This window comes from Gymnodraco acuticeps, unplaced genomic scaffold, assembly GCF_902827175.1.
Source record: "Gymnodraco acuticeps unplaced genomic scaffold, fGymAcu1.1, whole genome shotgun sequence".
Classification (NCBI taxonomy): Eukaryota; Metazoa; Chordata; class Actinopteri; order Perciformes; family Bathydraconidae; genus Gymnodraco; species Gymnodraco acuticeps.
In genome coordinates this window covers 1817033-1835816 of record NW_022990764.1, presented here as the reverse complement: position 1 = coordinate 1835816, position 18784 = coordinate 1817033, and the positions used below count along the sequence as shown (strand labels likewise).

General features: G+C 40.2%; 1 protein-coding gene across 4 annotated transcripts in view; it reads left to right on the top strand.

Annotated features, from left to right (window-relative positions):
- The window catches only part of LOC117556850 (bromodomain adjacent to zinc finger domain protein 2B-like), a 48384-nt gene extending 30135 nt beyond the window's left edge, over positions 1-18249 (top strand). For 2 of the 4 annotated variants that reach the window (XM_034232401.1, XM_034232404.1), the window contains 28 exons: positions 378-438; positions 1731-1839; positions 2040-2141; positions 2627-2837; positions 3463-3555; positions 3640-3701; positions 3883-3948; positions 4810-4875; positions 5248-5292; positions 5550-5576; positions 6756-6821; positions 7026-7166; positions 7735-7989; positions 8587-8810; positions 9291-9365; positions 9449-9680; positions 9768-9830; positions 9916-10060; positions 10295-10914; positions 11558-11828; positions 11982-12137; positions 13947-14101; positions 14254-14459; positions 15135-15267; positions 15755-15901; positions 16029-16318; positions 16568-16711; positions 16992-18249. In XM_034232401.1, the coding sequence (XP_034088292.1) occupies positions 378-438; positions 1731-1839; positions 2040-2141; positions 2627-2837; positions 3463-3555; positions 3640-3701; positions 3883-3948; positions 4810-4875; positions 5248-5292; positions 5550-5576; positions 6756-6821; positions 7026-7166; positions 7735-7989; positions 8587-8810; positions 9291-9365; positions 9449-9680; positions 9768-9830; positions 9916-10060; positions 10295-10914; positions 11558-11828; positions 11982-12137; positions 13947-14101; positions 14254-14459; positions 15135-15267; positions 15755-15901; positions 16029-16318; positions 16568-16711; positions 16992-17139 (4313 nt within the window). In that variant the 3' untranslated portion in view covers positions 17140-18249. The remainder of the gene's footprint in view (positions 1-377; positions 439-1730; positions 1840-2039; positions 2142-2626; positions 2838-3462; positions 3556-3639; positions 3702-3882; positions 3949-4809; positions 4876-5247; positions 5293-5549; positions 5577-6755; positions 6822-7025; positions 7167-7734; positions 7990-8586; positions 8811-9290; positions 9366-9448; positions 9681-9767; positions 9831-9915; positions 10061-10294; positions 10915-11557; positions 11829-11981; positions 12138-13946; positions 14102-14253; positions 14460-15134; positions 15268-15754; positions 15902-16028; positions 16319-16567; positions 16712-16991) is intronic. The other 2 variants (XM_034232402.1, XM_034232403.1) reach the window with 2 other exon arrangements.
- Positions 18250-18784: the final 535 nt, after the last annotated feature.

Here is an 18784-nt window from a genome sequence, read left to right as displayed (position 1 = left end):
CTTCGTTTTGATGGTCCCCAGGTGCTTTTGCTTTAATAACTCAGACAAATGCTGACATGTCTGATACTGGATGAGTCATGGAGCATAGTACGCTACCAACAGAGATTCTGCCTTGCCTTAATGGAAACGTTGTTCTTCTATTTAATAGCACTTGAAGAGTCATGTCTCTGTGATATGCCATGAATTACTTTGGCTGATCTTAATGAAACATTTATAAGCACTTCTCTTATGTGTCCAACAGGGTCTCCTTTTTGTGATAATGGCCCCCCTCCTTGTTTTGTGTAGTGGAAATATCTGTAAACTTGGCAGGTTTGTTGATTTGCTAAAGTCCCTCTGGAGGTGTGAAAAGCGCTGAGTCATTTCCCCTGTTTTTCTAGGATCAGGGAAAAGGAGGAGAGTAACGGATGAGAGAGTTCTGCGGATGCCTCTTGAGTTCGGGTGAGATATTGGTGCATGCACTTCATATTAAAAGACAAACTTTAAGGTTTGACAGTCTGACCATGTTCCAATCGTCTTCACTGTTATACTTCCTGCAGTGTTTGTGTTTATACAATTGGTGTTGTAGTCAAATGTCAGCTCACTGTGGGCTGACGAGTGACCTTTCCTAAAAGGTTACCTAACTTTGTGAATGTTTAACGTTATCATAACTCAGGCTTAGCCACATACAACAGACGGTGAATTTTAGAAACTTTATTTGGGATTAAGAACATTGAATATGACACAATCACGCCAGATTGAAAATGGGGAAAAAAAGCATTCTCTCAACAAGTGCTGTTATCAAGGCACTAAAAGCACGATTTCTATCTGCGGTCTTGGCAGATCGACATACAAAAGTGGGTAACTATGAAAATCAAACCAGGCAAGAATGCGCTAATCATGCTTTGATAATTTCCCCAGGGTAAATACTGTACATTTGACCTTGAAAGGCACCACTAGAGTTATTTATTTATTTATGTAAGAACAGTGATGTCTTCACAAAGAGCTTAATATGAAAAGACCACAACAACAAAACCCTTACCTCCCTTTTAGAGTCCTTAAACCTCGTCTTGAACAGTAGGCAGGAAATGAAATGAGGCCCAGCACTTCAGCATCAATGGGTTAATTGCATCCAGCCTCAACACAGACATGCAACATTTGCAGCTCCCTACCCACAAATTGTGCAGCCTTGGATCAGAGTGCCTTTCATCTTCTAGGGATGTTTTTCATCAGCGTGTTCGCAGAGGCCATCAGACTGTATGTCAGCCCCTGCTCTGTGTGGGATAACAGCCTGTGCGTCCTGTGTGAAAGCCATGGCTGCTCTCCAGCGGAGCTCATGGGAACTGAGGGGTAGCCCGAGTTGGCGCCTGGCCATTTAGGAGTGTGATTGACGAAGGGTCAGAGGACGACAAGGCCACAGACGACTCCACTGTACAGGCGGCATTTACATAGCTTATCTCCTTGCTTGCTGTTGTGACAACATTGACCCTACAATGTTATTAGAGGGAACTTATGTGAGAGAAACAAGCTTTAATTGATGTATATAGATTGATGAGGATTGAATACAGCTGTACAGAGGATACAATAAATCAATTCGATTCAATTCAAGGCTTTATTGTCATGTGCACATTAGCTACAGTGTAGATATGGCAATGAAAAACTGAAGTCACAGGCACCTCCAAGGCGCCATCTTTCCATGTAAATGATACCATGTTCAGTATGCTTTAGTTTTTTTTTACGTTTTTGTTTCTCAGGTGGCAGAGAGAGACCAGAATCAGGACTGTGGCAGGTCGTCTGCAGGGAGAGGTGGCTTACTTTGCACCATGTGGGAAGAAGCTGCGTCAGTACCCTGATATAATGAAGGTAACTCTACATTGTGTAGCTTCATTTCTTTGGTAAATTGGCTAATAGATGTAAAGCCTTAAAGGTTTGCACATTGCTCACTGCATTCTTTTAGCATTATGTAATTGCCCTCAGGTAAGACATGATGAAGTGTGTGGTGACTGATTTAAATGGATCAAATGAATTACTTTAATTCATATGTATTATTCTTTTGTCTGCAGTACTTACTCCGGAATGGAATAACTGAAATCTCGCGGGATAATTTTAGCTTCAGTACAAAAATTAAAGTTGGTGACTTCTATGAAGCCAGAGAAGGACAAGAGGTAAATGTTGCTACTTCTTATTTGTGATTAATCACTGTAGGATGTCAACATGCATTATGAAATTGTTTTACTTTTACATCTTAAATTATTCTCACATACATTTCAGTGTAATAGTTTTGCCATGTGTCCAATGTGCACGTTAAAGCTACTATTTGTTATTGATTTACCAGCCTAACAAATCCTGCACATCTTTGTTTTGAAAGCTAAAAAGAGATTAAACACTTTGATAAAATAGTTCATAAAATGACCCCTTTTTTCAAAATATATTTTAAGAAAGATTAGTTTGCAGGTATCCATACAGGAAAAGCACAAAACATGCATTCTGAGGCATATTGTTTACTCCCTACACAGCTTTACTGGAGCTTTAAGTAGTTATGCTTCTACTGTATATACAAATCCATACATTAAATCAATAAGTAGAAAAGCAATTTATTTAGTTTCTATATTTGTCCTAATCTGCCTGTCTTCTCCATCTGATGACCCAGGGTCTGCAGTGGTTCTTGCTGGCAGAGGAGGAGGTCGCTCCCAGTATCATAGCGATGGACGGGAGGCGCAGCCGCTGCCCTCAGTCTGAGCGACGGTCGCTAGGTGACGGCCCCGCAGCCAGGCAGTGGAAACCCTACCCTCTGAATGTTGGGGAAAATAACTTCCAAGATGTCAGTGATACAAAGCTGCTGCGTAAACTGGAGGCTCAAGGTCAGTTCACTTTTGGAGCGTCAGACACCTAGTCTAGTGGCAAATTAACCACTAAACACCTTCAACTGCTGCCTATGTATTTTATCAGTTGTTTTGGCATTTATATTTCTGGGATGATTGATGATAACTTATTAACACTTAAGTATATTTCCCGCTGGAAAATTTGAAAACAAATATATAATAGAAAACGAATGTGCTATCAGTCAAAGGAGTCATTCACTTTGTGTGTTGGGAATTTTATTTCCTTTTCGGCAAATTAAATTTTGCCGAAATGCAATCAAAATTGAATAAAGGGATGAAGAGAGAGACTGTAAGAATACTGTATAAAAGCAAACTAAAAGTAAAATGATTGATGATTTAAATAATCACTGTTATATCTTCATATGTATGTTATTAATATGATATCTATTTCATTTTCATAAGTATCATGGTTACGTCAATACCAATATATCACAAGACCTTTGCAGAACCATTTGTAAAAGGCTCTATAATCACAGAAGGGCCAGCTACTTTGAATTTGAAATACACACAAAAAGAGATTTAGGGATTGTAAAAAGATCTGTGGGTCTCCTTGTTGTTTCTAATGATGCTTGTGATCTCAGTAACTTATTGCATCATGTTGCAGAAATAGCTCGACAGGCAGCTCAGATTAAAATGATGAGGAAACTTGAGAAGCAGGCCATGGCACAAGCAGTCAAAGAGGCGAGGAGGCAACAAGGTAAACAGCTCCTCTCTAATCTCACTCTTCTCTAACACTGCATCATGACGCCGTGTGCAAGCCTGATTTGTTTTTGTGTTTCAGCAATAATGGCTGCCGAGGAGAGGAGGAAGAAGAGGGAGCAGATGAAGTTGGTAAAACAGCAAGTAAGGACTGTTCTGTTGAATTGCTTTCGAATTTCTACAAGGAAGATGCTATCCTTTAAATCCTTCACCTTCACCATCTGCATAGACCCACTGTACTTCTTCACCCCCCCCCCCCACACACTCTATAACATGCATGACTTAACAGTTAATTCATTTGATCTTGCCCTCATCCTTTTACCAGGAGAAGATCAAGCGCATTCAGCAAATTCGTGTGGAGAAAGAAGTCCGTGCACAGCAAATTGTCGAGGTTCGTCCTAAAAGTTATTGCAGAAACATTCTAAAACACTTCCTTTCTGCTGTTGATGGGATTTTTTTAAAAACCCAACCAAAGGCTATTCCTAAATGATGTGCTCCCACTTTAAGTCACATCTAGTGAGTACATGTGACTAATGCCTAATTGGTTTTCTGCAAAAGTGCCATTGAATATGAAAATCTCTTCAGACCGTGATGGAGCTTATTAAAAAAAAAAAAAAAAAAACCCGACAGTATTTCATTAAGTAAGAGGTGGCTCAGAGTTTACCATGGCTAGGTGAAACACCTATTTTGCATTCTCTCACTAATAGAGGCTGTAAAGTATTTTATAAATCAAATTTCAGTTGACACGCTTGGCAAGCAGCTCTTAACAGGATTTGGTTGTGGCTATAATTACTGATAGAAATGTAGCTTAATTTATTCTCTCTGCCTGCTGGTGTTTCATAATAACTGCAGCCATTTTGTCTTTCAATGTTAATGGGGGGAAATAATCATCTCATTGCTTAATATGTTGTTTCAATATGTTAGATGTAACTTTATCAGTAAGCCGCTGGCTCTATTTAGCTTTTTCTTTGTGGAATACATAACATCAAGTGCAACACTTAACTAATCGTTTTTTCTTTTAAACCAGACGTTTGTTTATTATATTAGAGATCATTTTATTGTTGCTTTATTTTTTTCATGTTCATGTTTTAATTATAAAAAGTATCTCAATTAGATTTTCAGTAATTAGAGTTTTATGTCTCAATCAAATGTCTATTTATAAAATAGCATTTCCTGTGGTCAATGTGCTCTACTGTTTGTTTTAGTGAGTCTATTACTTCCTTAGCATTACCTTTTACCACCTGTTTTACAGGCAAAAAGAAAGAGGAAAGAACAAGCAGTCAATGCCAAAATGATGGAGGCTGAGAGGCGAACCAAGGTGAGTGTAAATGACAAACTGTGATTATAGTCTTCTTATTTATACATTTTACATCTATTTACCTTTTTATTTGCATCATTTATTTTGTACAGACTGCTGATATATGTGTATATAACTGACTGTTTGCACTCTGGTTAGACCCTCCTAATTTCATTACACTCTGCTTGCATTATGTAATGACAATAAAGTAATCTAATCTAGTCAATTTGAGTCTAATTGACAAATTATGATTATAGTCCATTTTTGTTTTGTTTTTATATATTCTCTACCTTTGCTCTGCATTCCCTGAGTGTGAACACGTCATTCTCTACAGTATATTTCATGTGTGTGACTCATGTGAGAGAATCTTTCTGATTGACTTTAATCTTAAAGGATAAGGAGATACGAAGAATGCAAGCTGTCTTTCTAAAGCACCAGGTATGTTGTTTCTTTATTATTATTATTATTATTATTATCCACAACCACGTTTGATTAAAGCCATTACTCTGTGTCTCTAAATAATGAGCATTTTAGGTGCCCTAATGGAATTATTTTGTACACTTTACCCTGTGAAATGATGCTTTGGGGTTCTCTATGGTGTATTTTTAATTGAGCTTTCCACAGGTTGGATCATTCTTGCATTGATTTTCCCGTGTGATTTTCTATTTTTTAACTTTGCCAACAATTTCTACCAGGAGTTGGAGAGACATAGACTAGATATGGTATGGGTATGTTTGTTTCTGTACATCTAACAGCATATTGTGAACGTGTTGTGATAAATGGTTGCCATCATAGCAAAGCGTAAAGTGTAGCATCGGCTGCAGTCATACTACATCCTTCTGCATGGCTTTCCACAACAGTGCACTGCATTCGTCTGCGCTATTTGTCTTCCAAAGAAAAACACATCCATTATCTGGCCAATCCGATCAAGAGAACGCCTGAACTCCACAGAACATATAACAGGATGCAAAGCAGTGAAAAATGAAAAACAACAAACTACACACGACAATGTTTTTGTCTTTTATATTGATTAAATGTAGCGGCTCAAGATCCTTTTACTCTAAAGCGTGTGAGCAGACTTTTTAATACCTGAGAGAAGTCCATATTTGCAGTTTGTGTTCTTGATAATTATTTAAACCACTGCGTTATAGCAAACACATGTCCTGTTTTTCCTCACTAGAGATTTAAATGTTTTATCATTCTTTTCCATTGCATTATCAGTCTCACTTAATACATCTTAATTGTAAGAGAAGCAATGATGGATTTCATTGTTTAGGTTTAACTGTACATCAGAATCAGAACTCCCTTATGAGTCCCACAGTGGGGAAATGTACGGTGTTATAGCAAAAAGTGGCATAGCAGGTGAAAAAAGGCAAGCAATAATAAAGAATAAGGTAACTTGTAAAACAAATAGGGAAGAAAAGCACACATTAGTAATAATTGAATACAAATAAAGACAAAAAGTAAACCAGATATTATCATTTCCATTCAATATCCAGTGAGTTCCAGGAGATATTATACATCAGTCGGTAATTAATTATGTGTTTTTCTTGTAATACTGTATGTACTGCTTATAGTTCCTCTTGGCCTGTTCCTTTCAGTGTGCCTTCCTGCCGACACGCTCAGATTTAATAATGGCTGTTCTAACTGCGAGCTTGTGCTTTGTGTGTGCATCACTACCCGCAATGTGGCTTTTCGTCAATCATTGTGTTCCGTTTGCCTTAACTGTTTGTAACTCTTTAACTACGGTGCAACACTTTGATTGTGTGACAAATGGTGATCTGTGTTTCTTCATCTATGCATGTTCATACTGTGAATTGCATAAATATGAGCCCCTTTTTTCTTATCAGAAAATGTTAGGAACTGTGAATAGAAAATAAACCGTGTGTGTGCTCTGCCAGGAGAGGGAAAGACGCAGGCAGCACATGATGCTCATGAAGGCTGTGGACGCCCGGAAGAAGGCAGAGGTGAGTGACACTTGATCTTTTAATATCCCTTTTTTCCTGCTCATTACTGTGCCTGTGTTCTACATTTTATATTCTGTTTTCCTTGCCATAATAATTACATTTATTATGTTTCAACACTGTGTTAATTGAGGTCACAGTATGTGTTCTCCACCCTCTAAGCATAATATTTTTGCATCGATGACAATAACACTTTCTCTGCTATAGGAGAAAGAGCGTCTGAAGAAGGAGAAGAAGGATGAGAAATTGTTGAACAAGGAGAGAAAACGAAGGCTCAGGAGACTTGAAGTGGAAAAAGCAAAGGAGCTGAAGAAACCAAATGAAGACATGTGTTTAGCAGATCATGAGGTATTCACACACTGGTACTGCTGGCAGATGAGAACAAGAGTACATGTATGTGAGCGTGTATAGTCTCCTTCTGTGGAGTAGATGTCAGGGGAAGGTTTTCCCACTAGCATAAGGATTTTTTGACATGGAAATCAATCAGTTTAATCACTGTAGGAGCTATACACATAAAGATTTGACATGCTTTTGACACATATTTTATGGTTTCCTTTGTTCACTATCAGATTTACCAAAATAGACTTGTAATATCACTGAAAGCATCTTCAATTGATTAAAATGGAAGCAGGGGTAGGTAAAAATACTGCCACCAAGTGGTTACTCACGCCGTAACACAGACCAGAGTATTACTGATCAGATACTTAGAATTAACAAAAATCTGTTTATCCTTTTTGAGATTTCAAGATAACCAGACTTAAAAATACATTTAAAAAAAAGGTAGTCTGAAACATCAGCACTGTAAGAAACATTTATTTTGAAATTGTATATAAATGGATCCTTGTATATAGGAATCAAATGCAAATAGTTCAGAGACGATATTTATTATTAAATCTTGTTTGTATCTTGTCTACAGCCACTTCCAGCGTTGTCCCGAATCCCTGGTCTAGTTTTACCAGGAAGTACCTTCTCTGACTGTCTGGTGGTGCTGCAGTTTCTGTGCAGCTTTGGGAAGGTGCTGAGGTTGGACCTAAACCCAAACATGCTCAACCTCAATGACCTCCAGAAGGGGCTGCTCAACACTGGGGACAGTTTGGGCAAAGTGCAGGACCTGCTGGTGAGCATGCTGTCCGCAGCTGTGTCTGATCCCGGCATACCTGCAGGGCACAAGGTGAGAGTGTGTTGTTGAATTATAAAATATTCCTGCTCTGCATTCTACATGTGTGTGTATACATCCAATAACAAGCACTGACCTGGGTCACTCTTTATAATAACCTTCATTATTTAATGGTAATTAAACTCTAGTTAATAGTTAAGTTCTGTTTTACCAAACAATGACATTACAATGAATAATATTTACTGAATATTTAACAATTATTACTGTACACATATACCTACCATTCATTTGTCCATGATGTGCTGTCGGTGTCATTATGCCTTTACATGATTTAACATTACATTGCATTATTAAACCCCTTCAAATGAAGAGGCTTTCTCAGGTAAAAGATGGCTGTCAACTAAAACATGATTTTATTTTTATAATAATCCGCACACATCCCAGGGGTCATTTAAGCACTTAAGATTGCTTGATGAGATAATTGCTCAAAATGTTGGTGTTTTACTCCCATTGCACTCTCATGGGCTACAACCTAAGCCCTGCTCTCAGGTGCCACAGTAAATAAAGAACATCTGTTTTTTAAATGTGGAGAGCATTTGTTTGTGAAAAACCACTTAACTCTTTCTTTTTGAAACACCCTATTTTTATCAGAATAAGACCGCCTTGGGGGAGAACCTGACTAATGTGGGGATCAACAGAGACAACGTGTCTGAGATCCTGCACATCTACATGGAGGCTCACTGTGAGCAGACGCAGCTGGCTGCTCTGGCCCTCAGCCTCAGGACCAAAGCCTTCCAGGCCCACAGCCCCTCACAGAAGGCCTCCATGCTGGCGTTCCTGGTCAATGAGCTCTGCTGCAGTAAGGCTGTGATCAGGTGAGGGTCCTGCCTCCTTCTGAACCTCAGGCAAACTCTCCGTTTGGTAGGGCTGTAGTCTCAATGAACTAAATGTAGAGTAATCCTGGGGATTCTTAATGAACAAGTAAGATATTCTGTACAAACTGTGAAGTCCACTGAGACAAATGTAACATTTGTGATATTGGGCTATATAAATAAACATTGATTGATATATTGACAAGTGTTCCTTCTGTGCCTCAAGCAAACAAGTTCATCTCTGCCTGAGAGATCAAACAAATTGGCTTGTTTTATTCATGGAGGCTTAACATTTGATGTATTAACAGAAGTACCAAAAGGAATAACGCAAATCGGGGTCTGATGGACAGTTTCACAGTGTTGCATCAAATCTTGTGTCATACATGTTTTAGTATCACTGCTTACACTTTGAGCGTAAAGAAATCGTCTTTGTACAAAAAGGTCACAGGAACATGTGTCTAAATATTGTCCGATGCATTGCAGTGAGATCGACAAAAACATTGATCACATGACCAACCTGAGGAAGGATAAGTGGGCTGTCGAGGGAAAACTTCGCAAGTGAGTATATGCATCATAAGCTATTATCAGAAGAAGAAAAAAAATGTAGCACATGAAACTGACTGTCCATTTTGACTTCAAAGACTGAGGAGCTTCCACGCCAAGAAGAGCGGGAAGAAAGACAGTGTGGGAGGAGAGGACAGCCACACCTCTGTCACCCCCACTGCCAGAAACAAATGCAAGAGGAAAGAAGGGGACAGCGAGGAGGAAGAGGACGAGGATGACGACAGTGAGGACCAAGGAGACGAAGATGACGATGATGAAGAAGAATCGGGTGGGAAGAAGGGGAAGAAATCTGAAATATGTGAAGAGGAGGTCAGTGACAGCATGATGCTCATAGTGTTTGTTATAGTGAATGTCAGCCGCTACACTGGCCTCTCACTAATGACATCTCTCCATCAGGACGACAGCGTACAGTCAGCCAGCATGGAGGAGCTGGAGAAGCAGATAGAGAAAACATACAAAGTGAGTCGGATACTTTTTTCCCCTCATATCACGTCATCAAGGAATTTCTAAAGTATAATTGAACCTGTTCTCTGTGTTTCTTTAGCAACAAAGTCAGATCAGACAGAAGCTATTTGACTCCTCCCACCTACTGCGCTCCATGACGATTGGTCAGGACCGCTACAAGAGACGTTACTGGGTCCTTCCGCAGTGCAGTGGCCTCTTTGTGGAAGGCATGGAGAGCGGTGAAGGTGCAAACCTTTATTTCATTTTTTCGTTTTAGCCTTTAATTATTGTGATAATAATGAACAATGTATTTGCAACTTTTCAAACAACGAGAAATATGATTTACATGTCAATCTAAAAGTGATATAACCTCGAGCAAACTAATTGTATACATGTACGAGAAAATGTTTAAAAATGTGAGTTAGGAGATATAATGACATTGTTGTACGTTGCCTGAGCTACCTTTTCCTGTCACTCAGGTTCTGAAGAGGAAGAGCAAGAGGAGAAACAACTGAGAACTGCTCAGACAGCCAGGGTAAAAGAAGAGGAGCAGGAAGAGACAAAGAGCCCAGCACAGAGCAGAGAGTGTGAAACCCCCACAAAGGAGAGCCAGCAGGACAGTCTCAATCTCTTCCTCCAGAAACCCGGCTCCTTCTCTAAACTCAGCAAATTCCTGGAAGTCGCCAAAATGGCTCAAGACTCGGACATCAATTCTCACAACGGTCATTCTTCTAAAATCCCTACAACTGCATCTTGTCCCTCATATCCCACTTTTCAGCAGGGACTGATAGATAAAACCGATACTTCAGTGCCATCTCTGCTCATAAACAGTCCCTGGATGACCTGCAGCCCTCAGTCTATGCTTCATGAGGACCAGCTCTCCAAGATGCTGATGGAGCAGCGCAACCAGTGGTTCAGCCTTTTGCCTCGCTCCTCCTGCGACGAGTCCTCCTCCTCCACCCCCGGCTCCAGCCCATCAGCCTCCGCCTCTCCACTGCAGACCGTCAGCACAAAATCCCCCCCCTCCCTCTCCCCTAATCCCCTAGCTGCAGCCAGTTTCAGTGCTTCTGCTGGGATTAATAACATGTCTGTCCTTCAGGTCGGTTTTTTTTTTCAACAATAATCCCAGTAACGATTATTTTAGATCACGCTGTGCTTTTTATTAAAGGTCCCCTATTATATAGTTTTTCATCAATATATTATAGGTCTCAGATATATACAAAACATGTCTCTGAAGTGTTTGGCTCAAAATACCAAACAGATCGTGCATTGCAGCATCCCATAATCCCCTCTGTTTCAGCCCTGTTCAGCAAAAGTGCTGATTCTGGGTCTGTTACTTTAGATGAAAATGAGGTGCCACTCAATGGTGCCCTAGGAGGAGATTCAGGTGATAAGGTGGGCGGGGGTTATCTTGGTTGGTGATTGGCTAATGGTTACACAAGCCAAAATCGTTATGACTTCATAAAGTGGCCAAAATCTGATCAGCTCATTTTCAGACAGGTTTTTATAGAAATGGATCAGGACCAAAAGTGAGCAAATCTTTTTTCCTGAAACTTTCCGAATCTCTTTACACAGAGGGGACTCATGTTTATGTATAAAACACATGAAGAAGTGGATTTTGCATAATAGGTGACCTTTAATACACTTGTTGGACTGTTTAACTACAATATTCTTATACATTCATTATGTGTTGATCTGATGGTCATTTAATGTGTGTGTATTCTCCCCCTCAACAAATACAGTCTGGCCTTCATCAAAGCAGACAGTGCAACGTGTCCACAGCAGCGAGTCCCATCCTGCCCTCCTCGGGGTCTTCTCTACCCCTCCTGCTGGATCTGTCTTCCCAGCATGCCGAGGGTAATGGCAACAGGGTCTTCTCCCTGGCAAACACCAGCTCTGTCAACAAGAGCGAGACCCCAGAGCCCCTGAGTGACAGGCCCGAGTGTGCCTCGTCCCCTGCTGAGGAAGTGGCCAAGACCCAGGACTACCCTCGTCCTCAGCCGGTCCCCGAGGGTAAGAACGGCTCACTGCCAGTACGCACAAGTCAAATATGGTGGTCTGTTCACTGCCCAGACAGACTGTCACTCAGTTTAACGTTTCTATCTTGCTCAAAAGAAAAACTAAACCATTTTGTGAGAATAGTTTTTTTAATGTGTGTGTTGGCAGAGATGCTGTGTGGCTGGTGGAGGGTGGCAGACATGGAGGAACTGCAAAGTCTGGTCAAGGCCCTCCATAGCCGAGGAATCAGAGAGAAGGCCCTGCAAAAACAGATCCAAAAACATATCGAGTACAGGACCCAGCTCTGTGCCAACAGCAAAGATGGTTGGTGCACATTTTCTCTGCTCTCTTTTTTTTAATTTGTTTGTTTATTTATTTGGTTGTTTTACACATATATATAGAAATCCCATTGAAGAAAGAAAGGTGTTAAGGATTATATAATAAAACACACTATAACGAAAACAACAGGTTAAATTGTGCCAGTACATTTTCAATTTACGTTTTACAAGGTTTCACATACATAAGTGTGGCAAGGCAAGTTTATTTATACAGCACCTTTCAACACAAGGCAATTCAAAATGAAAGACATTAAGAAAATGACATTTAAAAACAGTCATTGTGTGCTGTTAATAAATGATAGAGAAAATATCAAACGACATGCAGTGACATTTAAATGATGTTATCAGGGGCCTCATTTATAAAGCGATATACGCTCAAAAGATGGCGTACGCCAGTTTCTACGCAAAGTTTGCGATTTATAAAATACTAACTTGACGGGAAAACGTGCGGTCCTCCACGCAAACTCTAACCCATGCGTACGCACTAAGCACAACAACGGGAGAGACGAGAAACTGCGACACCGTTGGCAGAAGGAAGAATGGAGAGAAATATGTGGAAATAATACCATAAACAAAATGTTACCTCTCATTTATCATATATGAAGAATTCATTTTCAAACATTGATTAAAGCCAATCTTAAAATGATTAAACAAACGCCTGTTTGAGACTCCTCAGTGCACACAAACACATAACTTGGAGAAATAAATAAATAAATACGGATATGTTATTGAAAACCATCTCGAATATGTTGTGTTAATGTTATGAAATGTTTTCTCATAAATGATGCGGTAAGCAGGAGGACAGCATTACGTCTAAACTGACGCCGTTTTGCATTTCTATAGGTTGTAGATACGAGCATGGTTTTATATACTATCACGTTTAATCGTGTTTTATGCCGTTTGCCAAGACTTGATAAGTCGCTCGTAAAACACAGGAGGTATGGAAACTAAGAACACCATATGTGGTAAATTGTACAGCTGATATAACACAACACATTAGTTGTATTTCCTTTAACTGGTGGATATAGGGTTGCTGCGGGGGGGTTGAGACGCACAGGCTGCAGTGGAGACGCTGCGCACAGCTGATCGACAGCTGGAACACAAACCACCAAATACAAAAACATAATTCAGATCCAGTCGTCATGACTCCACTCCGGAGGGATTCCCCGATCACTTCTTACAGTCTCTCATCAAGGGGGGGTCTCCTGTCCCCGGTACAAACACACTGCCTGAGGAAGGATGTGTATTGTTTTTGTCATTAACCTTTTTCGGGCCATTTATTTATTTTGGTGACGATCCGACCTCCATGCTGCTCCCCTGTTCAAACTGCATCCACCAAACAATATGATTTATCTCCACCTCCCCAAAATAACCCACATCTGACATGGCGTGAGATGTCTGTTTTAGCTGTTCTGTCGTCATTTCCTGCGATCTTCTTCATAAAGTCAGTCAGAATGAATGAGCGTTTCTTTGACTATTTATAGGCAAATATGGGCGTTACGTGAAGCCCGCAAAAGCTGCACCGCATTTCGAGTCGGTTGTGATTTATAAAGGGAAACCGGCGTAGGAAGTGCTGTACGCACTTTCCTCGCCGGTGCGCAATGTTTGGTGAATCGGGAAGTGGCGGAAAATGTATGGACCTATTTTTCGGATTTCTACTACGTAAGCAACCTTCCCACGTGAATCCTACGCACGGCGTTATACATGAGGCCCCAGATCTTTTATGATTTACATTAAATATCATACAGTTGCTTACAGTAGACAGTAATTTGTTTTATGTATGCTGTGGTGGTAGCGATAGATGTGTCTGAGCTGGAGGAGCAGGAGGTGAGCGAGGAGGCGGTGGAGAGTTGGTGTGTGGAGGAGCAGGCCATGGAGGAGGACATCAGCCTACTGCAGCAGGTGGAGGGTCTGGAGAGGAGGGTGGTCTCTGCCAGCCTGCAGGTTAAGGTACCTGTACCCTACTCTCTTATCTATGTTAGGCTCATATCCAAATTAGATTTCATGAGTAATTATTCAATATATGCTTGTCCTTGTCCGGTTCCTTCACTTTGTCTTCATATTAATTACTGTGTCATCAAATGTGATGATGTCTCTCTCAGTGTTGGATGCATCCTGAGCGGCAGTCAGACAGGGAGGATCTGGTCTATCATGAGCACAAGCTCTTATCTTCCCCGGCTGCAGAAAGGAAAGGACAGAGAGAAAGCAGCCAGGAGGAACTTCCTGGCAGTGTGGTGCGACGGCCCGACAATCCTCTTGATATAGCTGTCATCAGGCTGGCAGAGCTGGAGAGGAACATCGAGCGAAGGTACGGAGAAAAAAAAACAGCTCTTTAAGAACAACCTTCAGATCAGATGGGATAAGGTCACTACCTGCTCCTCACTGTGGTGCATCGGTGAAGTGCAGGTTCATACCAAACTAGGGCTGCATTTAGCAAGTATTTTCATTTTCAAATGATTTGCAGATTATTTCTCTAGATTCATAGATGAATTGTTTGGTCTATAAAACGTCAGAAAAAATAAAATAATTTCCATAAGATAGGACTTTATTTATCCCGAAGGAAATTGTTGTGCCAGAGTTATACAATAAATGCAGCAGCATCCCACCCCAGTTCCTCAAAGTCTCATTTTATTTGTTATATGTCTTGTTTTGTCAGTTCATCACCTAACAATATAAACTTTGATATATTATACATTAAAAAACAAACGAAGCAGGAACCCTCAATATTTGAGTGGTTAAATAAACCAGCCTTATCTGGGATTATTACATTACTTTAAAGAATAATTATTAGAAAAATAGTTAGTGATTGTTTTTCTGTCAAGCGTTTTATCGTCGCAGCTTTCTTCCACACTCGTTTTAGACATTTTTAATCTCACAGTATTCTTCGTAGACAAAGGTCTTGTGTTAGCACTTATCATCCTTTAGTGTGATAATGTCCCAGACTGTAGTGACTGCAGTCTCTCTTTCTGTAACCTCAAAGCAGAGAGGAGGAGGTTGCCCCGGGGATGAGGTTGTGGCGTAAAGCCCTCGGTGAAGTCCACAGCTCGGCTCAGCTGTCGCTCTGCGTCCAGCAGCTGCAGAAATCCATTTCCTGGGAACGATCCATCATGAAAGTGGTAAGTGTCACTCGCTCTCATAATCACAGAAGAGTTTAAATCCTTTCATCAGATATAAATTCAGACACCAATTTACAGCATAAGTCTCATTACATCTCATATTAATATCGAATACAAATACTAGTAGTAGTAGTAGTAGTCTAGAAGGCAATTAAAGATAACACAAAAAATCTGTACACTCCATCATTACCATTATCAGATAATAGGCAATCATTAACAAATCAACATCATGCAATATGCCTGACAGCACAGAATTGTACCTTATGATTCATTTTCACTTCAGCATTCCACAGATGCTATGCCGTTTGACATCATTTCACTTTTCACCATTGACTTAACAATATTTCTCACTACCTTGGCATCTATCCAGTATTAGTACAATAAATAATTCGAATTGAATAGGGTGAACATGAAATCCAATGAGGCAAATTTCAAATGCATTAGTAGTTTGACCTCACACCCGTGAACATATATCTGGTGTTTACAGCACTGCCAGCTCTGTCATAAGGGGGATAATGAAGAGCTGCTGTTACTCTGTGATGGCTGTGACAAAGGCTGCCACACTTATTGCCAGAAACCCAAGATCACCACGGTACCGGACGGTGACTGGTTCTGTCCCACATGTGTAGAGAAGGTACACCAGAATCCTCTATAACAGTACATCTAATTGACACATGATGATATAGCCGTATCATGAGTGATTATAATATGATATGTTTAGTGTGTCTCTTCACCAGTCTCCTGTGTGCTCTGTCATTCAGGAGAGCGGTCTATCCCCTCGAGGTAGGAGGCAGCAGAGCCGAACAGCTGGAGGAGGGAAGAAGGGCAGTGAGGTAAAACGAAACGGTAAACCATCTGTGGTGGGAGAGCTCATCAAAGAGGAGGCTGCCGGCAGCAACAGCGTGCCAAAGAAAAGTACCAAGGAGTTCAAAAAGAGGAGAGGAGACGACAGCCCGCCCGGATCCCAGGCCAGACATGACAGTCCTGTCCCCTGTGTGAAGAAAGCCAAAACGGCCAAAGACAGCAACACACATGGGCTGACAAAGTGCCGGTACGATCAAACACATCCTCACTGCAAGCATAGCAGCATTTCCTCTTATCACTGTTTGAAATGAAGTTATTTTTAACTATTCTCCTGTGATACATGTACAAGAAAGAATCTCCCCAGGCAGTCATGAACCAACATGACAATTTCATCCTGTCCTTTTATATCATATCTAATATGTTTCGAAACGTTTATTTTGACTAGTGTCACTCAATTTAAATGATTTTCCATTCAACTTTCATTTGGTCTCTCCAGAGTGCTGCTGGCGGAGCTGGAGGCTCATCAGGACGCCTGGCCCTTCCTCACGCCCGTCAACCAGAAAGCCGTCCCTGGATACAGGAAGGTCATCAAAAAGCCCATGGACCTCTCCACCATCAGAGAAAAGCTCACCAACAACCAGTATGTGTGTTACTCTCATACCATGTGATATAATTGAAGTATTTCATACTGTATATCATAAATGTGTGATTTTTTTTCCTTCTCTTAAACGTACCACACTCTAACCTCTAAACGTTTTTCCTGAAATTGTAACCCCCTTCCCTAGCTATGCATTTTTTTTAAAAACTATACTGCTCTTATCATGCCGTGTTACATTATATGTATAAAATCTATATTTCCCATTTTTAAATGTCAATGGTGCATACTGTATAAGTAAACGAATCCCTTTCTCCTGATACAGGTACTTGAATCTGGAAACTTTCATCGCTGATGTGAACCTGATTTTTGATAACTGTGAAAAATTCAACGAAGATGATTCAGAAATTGGACGAGCTGGCCACAGCATGAGGAGGTTTTTTGACAAACGATGGACTGAACTGCTGGATTGAAAATGTTTCAGTGTTGACTTTCTACGCTCCTCTACATATTAAACTTCATCTTTGGTGTGGGAGGCCTTTTTCTTCACCTGAGACACTAAATCCATAAACAGGTTTAAATGACACTGATTTGCAATGTGAAAGGACACATGCTCCTGAAGGGAAAACAACTTCAAGCATTAATATCTGAAAGTGCAATACTGTTTTCTTCATCAAAATGCACTGACTCTTGGACTCAATATTGTCATTGGGAATTAAAGATGGTCATAGTAGGTAGGCCTTCTGCTTTTTTTTTAACATCAGTACTTTAGTTTATTGTATATGTGTGTATTTATTTTTTGAAGTATTTATGTTACCGTCAGTCTCATCTAAGAAAAAAACAGGAAATGGCACACAGCTTTAAAAAAAATCTAAAGATTGTTTTAGGGACGATTGAACAAGCCAATCAAAAAAATGTTTACAGCTTTTTGACTTTAGGTTGCCAGCAGTTCTACTGTTATTTGTGTAATATACAAGGAGGTATCACTGTCACTATTTACAGGACTTATTTCTTAGATAGTGTGTAAATACAGTACAGTCTTGTTAAAATATTGTCAATGCATAAGGATGATTGTAGCACTTCATATGTCTCATACTGTACTCTGCCTGTGCTGAATACCCACTCACAACACTGCTCTCCTCAGTATTGTAGTGCCTGACCTCTGACCTCTAAACAGTATATGGAGCGGTGCGTTGTTTTTCTATGTGTACTGTATGTGTGTCCTGCACAGTATACTGTATAGAGCCCTTACCCAAAATGTAAAACACTTCTGAACTTCTCTTCTAAAATGAATTGATGTGGTGCATATAATGTGTTTCATCTCCAAGCATTCCCCTCAGCCGGAGTCTTGTCAGACATCCTGAGGGCGGACGTGAAACCTGCGCTGGGCTTTAATCCAGCTGGGAGTCGGACAGAGTCACGGTCCATCTGAGACGTCTCCAGACAGCTGAAGTCAGGAGACTTGAAGAAGTAACTGTATTTTATTATGAATATTGTGAAATGAGTAGCAACTTTTGTGGGAGTATTATTTTTCAATAGTGGATGTGTGGCACAGAAAAAATAAACCTGTTTTTCAAAAACAAGGCCCTTACTGTCTTCCCTATTTATTTATCTGGTATTTATGAATAAAAGACTTCATTTGAAACTAGGCACCTTTTTATTTATTGTATTTAATTGTAATCCACTTAAGGAGAAAGTATTATACGTGTAATCCACTACAGGCATTTCACAGCTATACCTTCATTTCACACTAGTAACCTCAAGAGTCAAATTAACATACAAAACATGATCATCAAATAACATATTGAGAATTGTTTAGGATGAAACTCCCAAGGTAAAAGGTATTTAACATTGGCACCACCTCCATCGACATTAAAGCAGTTTTCACATGTTTTTTCTGTCAATTATAATCCAATTAAACACAAAAAAGAGACATTCTGGATAATGAGTAGGCTACCTTTTGAATTTAGCAGATACTTTAGTAGGCCGAATGCTTTCAATAAAATAGGAGTGGATTATGAGCATTATGCAGCTAATTACTCACGTGACTGATAGTAGTAGTGCCAGATAATAAGACTTGTAACTTGGAAGAGGAAATACATACTTGAAACTGTGGCC